Source organism: Euprymna scolopes, chromosome 18 (assembly GCF_053919585.1).
Source record: "Euprymna scolopes isolate OS-2025 chromosome 18, ASM5391958v1, whole genome shotgun sequence".
NCBI classification, from domain to species: Eukaryota; Metazoa; Mollusca; class Cephalopoda; order Sepiida; family Sepiolidae; genus Euprymna; species Euprymna scolopes.
Window position 1 is genome coordinate 100,810,625 of NC_136499.1, and position 13,967 is coordinate 100,824,591.

Below are 13,967 nucleotides of genomic sequence, written 5' to 3' on the forward strand. Positions count from 1 at the left end.
GCACATTTAAAAAAAAAAATCATTGAAAATTTTATATCTATATCATTAATTGCTAGATGAAAGATAATGTTTTTAAATTGCAACAAAATGTACATTACATAAAATAAATCCAAGGTAATTTTTTGATTCAATTTAAATTAAATTTTTATACCTTACTTTGTAAAATTTATAAAAGTGCACTTTGAAGATAAATAAATTTAAAATTGAATCTCGTACCTTTATTTTTAAAGCCTGTAGTAAAAACATTTTCTTTAACAATTTTTATACCTTGGATGAAATGCTTTTCTCACTTGTATCTTATCTTTTTAAGATTATATTTTAAAACTCTCCTTCTCTCTATTTCAGTTTGTATTTCTCCTCACACCACATCTCATTTTTGCAACCCCCTCTTTGTATTATTACAGGTCTGAATATTCTCTCTGTTTCAGTTTGTATTTCTCCTCACACCACAACTCATTTTTTGCAACTCCCTCTTTGTAATGCAAGTCTGAATAATGAGAAAATCTGAATTTTTTTTAACAAAAACTTTAAAATAACTTTTTAGATTAATTTTTTAAAAACTTCTTTCAGAATAGAAAATCTTTAAAATTTAATAAGGAACATATTTCATAGAGTTTTCATTAACAAATATTCAGTGTATAACGAGAAAAAATAGAGATGAAAATTTCAAAAGGACTGTATAACTGGTTACGGTCTCGCCAGCGAATGTCTTTGTTATTGTTATTCTATTATTTAAAACATTTTGTGTTCTGTTCTTATGCGCGAGGACTAATACTGGCTGGTTGTCTGTCCAGCATTGCTTGGTCGTACAATACAATTAAACATGATAATTCACTTCATCCAGATTGTGTATGTATTATTATAGAATCAATTCTCTATTCTATATATATTACAAGGAATAATTTGCACAATGGACTAATTCACAAAATAATTAAAAATGAAAATGATAATGTCGTTCATCAAATTCTGTTTGTGTTTGTTTACAATATCATATCAGCTGATATTTAGGCTTGATAATCTTAAACATAGTCTTTCTTCTCTTATAGATAAAGAAGAAGAATTTTTACGGGGGAATATTTTACGTTACACCAGCTGGTGTAACGTAAAATATTTGCCTATAATTAATTGTTCTTTTTTAATCTATAAGAAAGACTATTTTTAAGATTGGATTTTTTCAATTTTCGATGCTTACTGGATGGATTTCTGTACAGAACACATCTAAGAACACTGCCAGACATATAAATTAGCTTTGTATGAAATTTACAAAAGATAGGCTCAGCCGTTTTAGAACCTAATGAGGAAGGAACTTACACACACACACACACACACACACACAGTGACTTTTATATATATATATATATATATATATATATATACATATATATATATATATATATACTAGAAGGGAAACCCGATGTTGCCCAGGATTGAATAAGGGTTAATGAATGCTCCACACTTCCTATATTTTTATTGTCATTGAAATCGGTGCAATTGCCCATTTTTTAATACAATTAATTAATCAGTGACTCACTACAGTGCACTTGAAGGAAGCTTCACATGTCTCCCTGCAGTAACTTAGTCCACAAAACATTGTAGTCTATATTGCACTGTAGAGAACCTAATCTTAATTTTATAAAATCATTTTTATATCATGGCTAGAATTAAACTTTTAAATGTAAAAGTCGAGTATCATGGGTGTGCTCTAAACAGAAGCATTCACTTTTCTTTCTATTTTTTTTTTTTTTCTTTTTCACCCTAAACAAGGCACATTGCCACTTTAGTGTAGGGGGATACTATCAGGGGCAACATTTACTGTGGTACTATGTAGGGAGTTTGACAGCAAGATGTCGGTTCACGTTACACTTGAACTTCTGCAAGTCCAGTTGGGGAAGCAGAGACCTGGAATGGAATTCCAAAGTCTAGCGTTTTTGGAGAAGAAACTACTGGAGTAGAAAGCTCTTTTACATCTAGGGATCTCTACTTTGTAGGGGTGGGATTTAGCTGCCTGTCGGGTTTGTCGAGGGTGTTTACGTCATGGGGGCACAAGTCCTTGCAGTTCGTCAGAGCATTCACCATTAAAATACTTGTAAAACAGGCAGAGGGATGCAACATTTCATCGATGGGACAGAGGCTGAAGCTTAGATGACAGTTCAGGACCTATCAGTTTGGTGACTCTCTTTTGAACCTTGTCTAGGAGCGAAAGACTAGTAGCAGATGCACCAGCCCAAATATGACAACAATACTCCATACATGGGTGAATGGTGACCTTATAGAGGTACAGAATACTTTTGGGTGTTAGTAGTTTTCTAGCACAGTAGAGAGAGCCTACCTTCCTCGCAACAATCCTGGCAATGCCTTCAATGTAATTGTTCCAACTCATGTTTCTTCTGAACATTAGGCCAAGGAGTTTAAAAGATGTACTTTCAGATAAAAAGTCATTGGCCATTGCTATTGGTGGCAGAGAAGATTTCTCTAGGAAATAAGTTTAGTCTTGGCAGCATTGAATGTGATCATCCATTTTTGTCCCCATTCCACTACAGATTGGAGGTCATCCTTCCTCTTCAAATGTGCCCCTGCCTTATCAAAGAACTGACTGTTGCTTTTTATAGGCTGGGTCTTTCTGCTTGTGTGGTGATAAAACTTCTCAAATGCAATTATGATATTAGGCTGTATAATAGGTTAACTTTGGTTAAAATTGTACTGTTCTTACTTTAATTGGATTTTTTAAATACTTATTGGAGGCATGTCAGTAAAAAAAGCTGTCTAAGAACACTCCCAGACACATATAGTACGTTTCTGTGGAATTTCAGAAAAGTTGTCCCAGCTGTTTCAAAGTTGGTAGGGAACAAACTCACAGACATGCATACGAAGTGCCGTTATATATAAGTAGAGATATTTCTTCAGTATTTCCTTTAACAGTATTCAGTACAGGATGAAAGCTTAATACTGGTACAAAAATGTGTTTATAGCAAGCAAGCTACATAAAATAAAGTATTTCATCGGGCTAATTCTGAAGACAAAAATTTTTGTGCGACTTGCTTGCTATAAGTATATTTTCATATGTTAACTTTTTTGCATACTTCTCTCTTTGATACTTCTTTCATATTAGTGTCATGATAAATAAACAGCACGAGTAGTACTATGGCGGTTACCATAGTTTTTAACAAAGTTTGAAAAAGGGTCACCATTTCGGTCGGTCCCCTTTTTGGGGCACCTCCGACATTAGAAACAGAACAAGAGTGCTGAAAAGGAACTGTTGTGGAAAAGAAAACTTCGGTTTATAATTAAGTGCGACGAAACTTTAGGATTGATGAGGTTTTATAAAGGTTTCCAAGATATAGGGGTACAAAGAGGATGGTACATTTTTTTTTGATAAAAGTCTTTACCCAGGGAAACTGGTCCATCGCGTGTTAATGCTTCTATCGTTTCCGCATGTCTGAGAGAGAGAGTTCTTCTTTGTATCTCCCTCCAAGACAGTCCTCTATTCCGATTGGCTGAAACCTCTGGTGACGTTGAGAGAAGGAAGGAAGGGAAAAGTGGAAGAGTAGGGAGAAAGAGAGAAATAAGGGAAGCATACCATAGCAGCATCATAGTAGTAGTTCACTACAGTACTTTGCCCTGACAGAAAAAGAAAACTGCATTTTATTAGCATTACAAGCTTATGCAGTATTTTCGTGGACATTGGCAAGATTACATACCTAATATGCTTCAACAAGTCATAACATTTTTATTTGTTGGTCAATTTTTAAAAGAATTACATTGATGGAAAGAGAATAAAATAAGCATTCCAATGATGTTAATTTATTTTTCTTTTATGTGTTCAATATTTTTATGCTCCAAGTTAAAAATGAAAAAACAGTAAAAAATGGCGACAGCAAAAAGGGAAACAGTTTTTTCAATGTTTACATTTCATACGTTACGTTTTGATACATATGCGTGGGGTTGAATTTGATTGGATATGACTGAAATTTTACAGGCTATATAAACAAAGAAGTCCATTTCTACTGGTGTTTGATTTTTATTTTTATGACCACAGGAAGCAAAGTTACGACCGAGCAAAGTTGACAAAGAATATTTAAAAATTGATAGGATAAATCGGCATATATCATCCATTTTCATATAGATAATAGTTTCAGAATTATTTTAATGTATAATATGTAAATATTTGATAATTATTAATTGTGTGGAAATTTCTTTAAAATGTTATCTTTTATAGAAATTAACAGAAAAACGGCTCGCTAATGCTAACAATATAATGCGCTGAGTTGACTAAAGTATTCTCTTAAAAATAGAAAATTGTTTTTCTGCTTTCGTCTTACTAGACTAGTCATTTATATTTATATATATATATTCGTTTTCAGCATACCCTAAAACCTATAAAAGTAATCATTTTAAATGTTAAGGTGGAAACAAGGTAAAAAATTGCTGTTTTATTTCTTTGTTTACATAGTTGAATTTTCAGTAAAACAACAATAGAAATGACAAAACTTACCATCAACTGGTGAATATGTAGTTGTTGCTTATCAGGATTCCTGGTATCCTGGTACTGTGAAAGTTACATTGAGGATTCATGTAGAGTACAATTTATGGTTGCATTTCAGAAAATAGGAGTATATTTTGGACCAGATAGAGAGGATTTACAAAATTGAAAATTGGACTGGTCCCAAAATGTATAAGTTCTGGTCGACTATGGGAATTTCCATCTTTTACAGAAATCCAAAATCTATAATGAAAAATTTTCTTCGATTTATTTCTGAGATTAATTCATATGTACTCAATTTTTTTTTTCTTTGAGGGGAGTAGTAAATACCGACTATGAATGCTCTTTAAGCATTCAATGGCTACACCCAGATTAAGCTCTCCTTTGGTGAGGAGGCAGGAAAATGCCTATTCTCAAAAAAGCTACATTTAAATACCACTATAATACTTAGTTTTGTTCATGAATATACACCCACTGTATGATATCATGTGCCAGTTTAAAAGAAATTGAAATTTGTACATCTGAATTTATAATTCATGGTTTATGGTAAAGAGATACATCAGATTTGACTACATAATCAGAAAGAGCACACAATTTTACATAGGAGTGCCAAGTTTCATGAGAATAGCTTGAAAAATAAATAAATGGTGGTGAAATTATCAAATTTCTTGAAATGTTGAGGTTTGTAATTTAGTCCACTTTTTCTAAAGAAAAATGTCCACGGAAAAGCCTAAATTTTGGCATTTAAAATTCTCATAACTTTTGAACTACTGATGGTATTTGCATAATTCAAACGGTTTTACACATCTTTTACATAGCTCGTTTCATGCAAGTTGATAAAATAACAATTATCTAAAAAGAAAAATCAATTTTTAATGCTAATTTTATTTGACCTATTTGCTACACAAGTATTGGTCCCCCGACAAAGGAGGGATTGGACCGTGTAATTCACTCCTGTTCGTCTGTTTATTTGTTCACACTTTTCTCAATAACCACACCTTGGATTTTTAAAAAATTTAGTCATGGTGAAAGTAAATTTTTACCAGAACCAATTTTCTGAAATAACTCTGGTTGCTCCCATTGGAGTAAAATTGCTTGCAAATCGTTCATCCGTTCATTTGTTCGCACTTTTTTCAATAACCCTGCCTTGAATTTTTGTTTAATTTTGCACAAACATTAGTTATGGTGAAAGTAAATTTTTTTCACTCATGGAGGGGGACCCCACATGCTTAGCTTGTTTATTTTACATCTTGAAACAGACATACAATGCATATTATTAAATCGGAGAAAACCTGAATACCTACTAAACACTATCCTCAATTGTCTAAGGTCACTCAGTACAGGAGTTTTCAGTACAATCTAACATGAGGATACTTCTCCCTACAAGTAATTTCCATGGCAGGTGCTCGTCTGAACTCCAATCTCTGGTCCCCCCTCGCCAATCTTTCACGAAAAACACCCGTCTAGCTGAATCCACTGTGAAAAATTTCCCCCACTCTATATCTGTGCCTAAATCAAAACGCGGATTCCATGAACAAAGCTTCTTTCTTAGAACTGCACGCCTGTGGAACTCTGTTCCGTCTGCCTGCTTCCCACCTGACTACAACTTGGATGTCTTCAAGTCCAATGCTAACAAATTCCTAATGAACCGCCCCCTTAATTAAACACTTCATCAAATCTCCACACTAACGTAATGTACTTGCAATAACCCTTATCCCTGAGTGGCTTCCGGGCCTTGATAAGTGGTGATCACCGTGTAAAAAAAAAAAAAAAAAAAAAATCCAAACTAAATATTCAAATAGCATAGTATTCACTCCACCAGACTAGATGAATTCTTGCCCTTGAATCCAGTAACACCAAGCGACCACAAGAAAGGTATTCTATATCTTTTCTCTTCCCTGCAACGTCTTTCTCACGAAAGAGACGTTGTGAGCCTGTCTCTGCTTTATCGTTATTTTCATGATAAGTGCTCATCTGAGCTCCAATCCATGGTTCCCCCTTGCCAAACATTCACGAGAAACACTAATCTAGCTGAAAACACTATCAATAATCTGTGCCTAAACCTAATTATCTGTGCCTAAACCTAATTATCTGTGCCTAAACCTAAATGTAGATTCTATGAACAAAGCTTCTTTCTTAGAACTGCCATTGTGGAACTCTCTTCTGTTTCCTTGCTTTCCAGCTGACTACAATATGATCATCTTCAAGTCCAATGTAAACAAGTTCTTAATGAGCCGTTTCCCTTAAGTAATCTAATTTACAAACTTTACACTACTAACGATTACTATGACATTGTCCCAGTGACTACTGTACACTCTTTAACCCTTATCCTCAAATGGCCTCTGGGCCTTGATAAGTGGTGATTCCTTTGTAAAAAATACACATAATTAACTGGTCAATTAATGTTCTTCATCTTATTTTACTAACGCAACATTTGAGAAGTGGAGCAGAATTTAATGGAACCCTTGAATATCTACGTATTTCATATATAGATTAAGTGATAACCCCAGAAAGGAGCCCCTTGATTTTTGGGAACTTTGATTGAAGTAAAATGAAACAAAAAAAAATAAAGTTATCTGCAACTTTATGTGTATTTCTCGTCTCAATGTAACTCTCATAATTACACATTGGTTTTTTTTTTTTTTTTTAATTTAATATTAATGAAATATTTATTGAAATCAAAAAACACAGTCGCATAATATAGAACCAAAGTTTTAAAATATTTAAAAAAAAATTTTTGTAAAAATCTACCAGAAAGCCAGTTTGGTTAACTGGGAGGTGACGGTGATGAAGTGGATAACAATGCAGACTAATGACCTGGGTGTGTCAAGTTTGAATCCAGCCGGTTATATAGCACCACTTTCACTTATGGATGTTCGCAACCTTCATGTGGTCCCTCGTGTGAATGCCTGATTCTGAAAAGATTTGCAGAAACCAATACTAATAACAATTAATATAGGGGGAAAAAAAAGATACTATGTTGATTCATACTTTTTATCGATTATGACACTTTGATTTAAGTGTGAAATAGTTGACTGGTGAAGTTAATTAAATGAAATTGATTAAATTATAATTGATTAAATTATTATTGATTAAATTATAATTGATTAAACTATAATTGATTAAATGATGATTAATTAAATTATAATTGATTAAATTATGATAATAATTATTTTATTAAACATTATAAAAATAAATTCATTTTGGGTATCCAACATTTTTTAAGAACCAAGTGTAATAAACATAGTCATTAAGTACAAACAGATTGTGACCCGAACAAAAACAGGATTGACCTATAAACCTGTCACTAAAACAAAACAATCTGCAGGTGTGTGGACCTGCCAAAAATCATGTGATTTTCAAATTTATAAACAATCTATCTATATATCTATAAAAGTGAATAAATTTATAAACAATCTATCTATATATCTATAAAAGTGAACGTGTCTGTGTGTCTGTGTATGTACATTTCCCTACGCAATAACTCTCTCAATTTTCAGTCTACAGACTCGAAATTTGATATACAGGGTACTGAGATTTGGGAAAGTCTTTGTGATCGGTTTTCGGCCAGAAATTTGGCTGTTAAGAGGTCAAAGTTCAACAATTTGACCTTTGAGAACTCTACTAAACTCCTCCAACAATTTGGGGTCTAAACACTTGAAATTTTAGATATAAGTTCCTTGGACATGGATCTAACTTAGTAACTTAATTTGAGCCAAAAAGAATAAATGTTAAAGGGTCATAATAAGGGATAAAGTTAGAAAAAAAATTGACCTCTGCGGTCTCTACCAAATTACTCAGACAATTTCTGGTCTAAACATTTGAAATTTTACATAAAGGGTATTCAGAGATAGAGCAAGCTTTTTAATCAGTTTGGGTCGAAAATTTTAGTTACCAATATATAAATGTATGTATGTATGTTTGCATGTCTGCCTAAAACTTTCGACAGAGGCGACGGATTTTACCAGGATCAGTATCACTTTAAAGTCCAACCTTTCAGACGACAAATATAAAAAAATTGGCTAAAAACATTAATATCTTCACCTTCAACTAGGAACTTTTCTACAGAGGTGGGGGGGAGTCGCTTTTTTCGCCAATATTTTTTAAAGTCATCCTCTCCTTCTGATTATCTAGCCTTAATTTTAAAAAAATGTCACTTCCGGTTTGGCGGTGGTCGTAACAGCATAGACGTCAGGTTTTTTTCCCGTTCTTTTCCTCCTTCACGGTACGGGTTCGAGCCTGCTGCCTTCCTACTACCACTTTTTTTGCTCAACAGACATATCCAAACACCCGGGCAACGCTGGGCTGAAATGCTAGTATATCTATAAAAGTGAAAGTGTCTGTCTGTCTGTGTGTCTATTTCCCTATGCAATGACTCTGTCAATTTTCAGTCTACAGACTCAAAATTTGATATACCGGGTATTGAGATTTGGGAAAATCTTTGTAATTGGTTTTTGGTCAGAAATTTGGCTGTTCAGGGGTCAAAGTTCAACGATTTGAGCTTTGAGAACTCTACCAAACTCCTCCGTCAATTTGGGGTCTAAACACTTGAAATTTTAGATATAGGTTCCTTGGACATGGATCTAACTTAATACCTTAATTTGAGCCCAAAACAATAAATGTTAAGTGGTCATAATAGGGGTAAAAGTTTAAAAAAATTGACCGCTTTTTTTTTTTTGCTCAACATACACTTCCAAACACCCGGGCAACGCCAGGCTGAAATGCTAGTAAAATATATTTTTTAGTTGGCAAAAACTTTGGGTCAGCATAACCTAAAATTGAGTACAAGTTTGGCACCAGGCCTTGACGGCTATAAATCATTGATCAACCAACCCATCCAGATGACTGCGACTGATTATACGATTATTTAAACCAATCAGAGACAAACTAGGATGATTGTTATAACGATAGCCATTCGTTGGCAGTCCCTTTTAGCTGACCAACCAGGAGCTGATTATTTGGGATTTGGGCTCATAAATAGAGGATGCTCAAAGCGAAAAATTGAGTTGGTTTGTTTCTTTTTGCTGCTTAAAGAACCAAATCGGTTGCCACTGCATTCTCCATGATTGATGCTGCCTAATTGCAGTTAAGATTTCTAAAGAAAACAAATCAACTACATTCACTGCCACTTTGCGGCGTTTTTTTTAAATTATTGATGAAAATTGTGTAAATAAACGTTTATTACTGTTTATAAAAAGCGCTTTTCATCATTTTATTTGCTGATTGCTTAATAATTTTTCTTCTCGCCAACACCAAATCCAACCTTCCATCGACTGGACTGCAACCATCTGTTCTTTCAACGGATCTCAAAGCAACGTGGGCATGGAAAGAAACAGAGTGACCAAATGAAACATGTGGTAATCACGAGACCGTCAGCCAACTCGGTGTCATGAAGTTAGTTTATATTACCACACTATTTTATAGAAAAAATGTTTTATTGTATGACTTAAAATAATCACTGCCACAAAAGAGCTATAATACCTTCGTGTATGCTTCTTATTTGAAATTGAATTTGAAAAATGATTTTTTTCTTGTCCAGAATTCCCTCTATATTTAAAAAAAAAAAAAAGAAAGAAAAATCTGTATAATGCATGTATCCGTGACAAAATGAAAATATCATATTCCAAAAATCATATGAATTCATCCAGTAGTTTCATTTTTAAATTAAAAAAAAAAAAAATAATTTTATGAGTAACTGAGGAGCAACTGCCAATAAACAAAGGGAGATAACTCGACAATAATTCAAACTTGCAAGATTTATGAATTCCCATTGATCACGCAAAAAATGATTTTCTTTACTGATCTCCAATTCCCTACACTTTTGATGGCCTTGTGTCTAATTTGTATTAAATGTAAATTTTTATGTTTTATGCAAATAAATAATGCAAAGTGTAGTATCTGTTCTGATACTATACTTCATCTTTCTGTCCTCAGTCAGTAAAGTAATCCTGAAGTAATTTTTATTTGTTTTATCTTTTGCTCAGATACATTAAAAACAATAAAACACTCAAGTTATTGTATCATATATATATATATATATATATATATATATATATATATATATATTAATCAATTCAATTATTGATAAGCCTTTGGCTATTTTGTTTAGATTCATGTAAAGTGTATTATTACATTTATGGCATGCATGATCATTCCCATGAGGCATGATTATTTCCATCAAGAATAAAAACTGAAATAATACATTAAGTATTTCTTTCCTCTTCAGGAAATTATAGATTTCAAAATAATTAATGCAAAAAGAGTTGAAAATGGTGAGTAATTTTTTTTAACTCCATTTTTTTTATTTTATTTCATTTTTAACCGTTTATTAGGAATATTTTTTTTTGATGTGTAACTTAAAAAATTTTTTTTACTTATTATTTTTAAAGAATTAAAAAAAAAATGAAATTTAAAGTTAATATTAAAAAAAAAAATTATTTATGTTTCATGTAACATTTCTTTTTTACAAAATTTTTCTTTAATTTTTTTTTTTTTAATCCAATACATTTCATAACTTTTTTTCGGCCGAAGTTATCTCCAACCTTCTTCAGGCAGAACATCTTATCAAATATTGAATATGCAGGTAATATCAAATTCAATCCTTTATTTAATCCATGCTTCAATGTATTGTCGACTAACTCACTGCTAGAAAGTGCTAGAAAAATTCTTGAAAGTGATTTTGCAAAATAATTCGCAAAAAATCAGAAAACAAATTAAATTTCTAGATTAAGCACCCTCTGCTAAATCATCTCCCACAAAATGAGATTCTACTATTTCCCAGCTAAGAAGAAGAGCTTTTCAACTTAGCTCTTATGAGGGTCCTCTCCCCCCCCCCCAGGCGGGGTGAGAGCGATGTGGACGCCTCGAATGCCAGTCAGTTAAAAAAGGACCAAGAACTCTAAAAAAGACAATCGTTTTTATCAAATCAGAAATTCCTCCCTCCACCTTTTTGGAGTTATTCTTCTCTTTTCCATTCTCTTATTCTTTTTCTTCTCTCATGAACTCATTATTTTATTCTTTTCATTTTCTCTTTCTTTTCTCTCTTCTTCATCTTTCATGACCATATCTCTCCCTAGGTTCAATTTATTTATCTATCTGTCCAACTAACTTATCACTTTGCTTGATGGTCTGGTAGTTAAATGCAACAGGTGGATCCAATGACAACATCTCCCAGACACCAAAGCAGACCTTTTGAACCCAAGTCATTGTACCTGTCTCACTCAATTAGTAGTTAAAATTCATTTTTTTACCAAATCCAACTAGAAAAACAATCTCTTATTCCACGAATCATATTATCAGATCTTATATTTTCTTTTCTCATTGAAATATTTACTCTTTTCTGGTGGACAGGAATCTCATAAACATCTGTTTTTCCTCTCCCATCTTCTCTTCCTCTATTTGAAAAGCAAGATTATCTGGTGTCGCCAGAGATCTCGTCATAAAAGCACAAAGTCTGATAAGAAAGGAAAAAAAGAAAAAAATACAAATAAAAGAAAGTGAACGAAAAAAGAGAATGGTAAAAATAAGATTTAAAAAAATGGTAAAAAATGAAAGACAGAAATGTGGATTGGTTGGTTGTTTTTGTTTTACGGCATATCAATCTTTTTCAGATTATTTAATGCCCAATCCAGTGATTTTGAAAAATTACTATTTAGGGGATTAACTGTGATCACTAGGGCTATGACAACAGCATATTCTTTTCATTGTTTTAACTCTCAAGTATATATCCGACACAGACACAATTAATCAACCGAGGATCACATCACTCTACATAAAAAAAACATATAAGATATCAATGGATATATACCTGAGAATCAAAACAAGGAAAAGAATATGCTGTTGTCATAGCCCTAGTAATCACTCTGAAAAACTTGGTAAAAAAGATAAACAATTATTTTAGAATTTAGAGTTTGGAATCAGTTTTACATATAAATTTAATGTAAAATGACCCTGTATTTTGCTTATAGTTCTAATTTGACTTGATGTTCTAAGTGACATAGCCCCATATGAATGAGAAATATTGAATTTTTTTTTTAATGAATTTCAACCATTTTTTTTTCTAAAAAAATTATTTGACACACTTTAAACTGATCCAATGTTAAATTTGTTTTATTTGACCAAAACAAAATTAAATTTCAAATACAAGTGATCCTTTTTTTAAAAAAAAAAAAAAAAAAAAATGGATGATAGTTAAGATTGTCTCCTCTTTTTGACTTCTGATTTCTGCTGTTCATTTTGCTGGATAGACATGGTCAAACAAACGAGAAAGACATTTTTAATATGAAGAATGGAGAAGGAGCTTTCATGTTATCTCAAAGGAAAGATAATCATTAATCTGAATAGACCATACCTTGCTTGTCACCATCGTCCCGTCTACGGAGCAGAAACTGGAATTCTAAAAGAGCAGACAATCTTAACTATTACTAAAAGAATTTTAATTGCTTTTCATGCCAACCTTTAACCTTTTTTTTATGCTTTCCAGAACTTTTGGGAACTGTGGACTTTCTTCTTTCGGATGAAACTGTTGTGTTTCGAACGTGTTCCAAGGAAAAAAGTAAAGTCGTCTTTCAAATGGTGAGTTTTATCTTGAAATTTTGTTTTCAAGTCAATTAAACATTTTTAAAAAATTTTATTTACTGACTAGCAGTACCTGTTAATCGGCATTGCCTGGTGAAAGCATGACAGATCCAGAACAGAATTGGTAAAGGACCTCCCTCAAAAACAACTTCAGTTGTTGTTAGTGGCTACTGCCATCCCTGGAAAATAGTGGACACTGGCGGCTGTGGCCCAAATGAAATAATCTGGCTCCCACTGTCGGACATTGTTTTCCAGTGGCAGCTATTGAAAGACACTGTCTGTGATTGTCTGCACTGTTGGTTATTGGTTATTAGTGTTGGTTTGGGCCGATAACCTGCAGATACTGGTTGATTATAAAGAAAGCATTTAATAACTCTTTAGATTGAGCGAAAACAGAGGTAAATAACTGTCTTTGGTACTCGTACAGTTAGTCAAGACATTAAAAAATGAAAATATCAAAAAAAAGTTATATTGTACGTATCTGTTTTGGACTGAAGATCTCAGAAAAAAAAATTCATTTAATTTGATCGAGTAGTTTTTTTTTTTTTTTTTTTTTTTTACAGCGGAAAAACACGTTCTTATGAGAGCGCGTTGAAGTCAGTCATTATGAAATTTGCTGAACATGCCACGGGGAGATAACTCCATGTAAAGTGTTGATACTCCCTCCCCATCTTTATTACTAGCTTTTCTTCCTAAAAATCAAGCCTTTTGCTCGGTATCATAACAAATTGTTTTTTCGCTGTAAAAAAAAAACTACTTGATGAAATTAAGTGAAATTTTTTCCGGAGAACTTCGTTCCATAACGGATATGTGCAATATAACCTTTTTTCGATATTTTTATTTTTTAATGTCTTGAATAAACTGTACAAGTACCCTGTCTTCTACCAATGACATTATATTTCAAGTCAGC

At 32.7% G+C, this 13,967-nt stretch overlaps 1 protein-coding gene across 3 annotated transcripts in view; it reads left to right on the forward strand.

Annotated features, from left to right (window-relative positions):
- Positions 1–13,967, forward strand: part of LOC145297716 (tRNA-dihydrouridine(20) synthase [NAD(P)+]-like) — a 255,634-nt gene that overhangs the window by 41,069 nt on the left and 200,598 nt on the right. For 2 of the 3 annotated variants that reach the window (XM_080143929.1, XM_080143927.1), the window contains exon 3: positions 12,963–13,054. In XM_080143929.1, coding sequence (XP_080000055.1) covers positions 13,052–13,054 — 3 coding nt within the window. In that variant the 5' untranslated portion in view covers positions 12,963–13,051. Of the gene's footprint in view, positions 1–10,706; positions 10,753–12,962; positions 13,055–13,967 lie in introns of all 3 variants that reach the window. The other variant, XM_080143926.1, reaches the window with a different exon arrangement.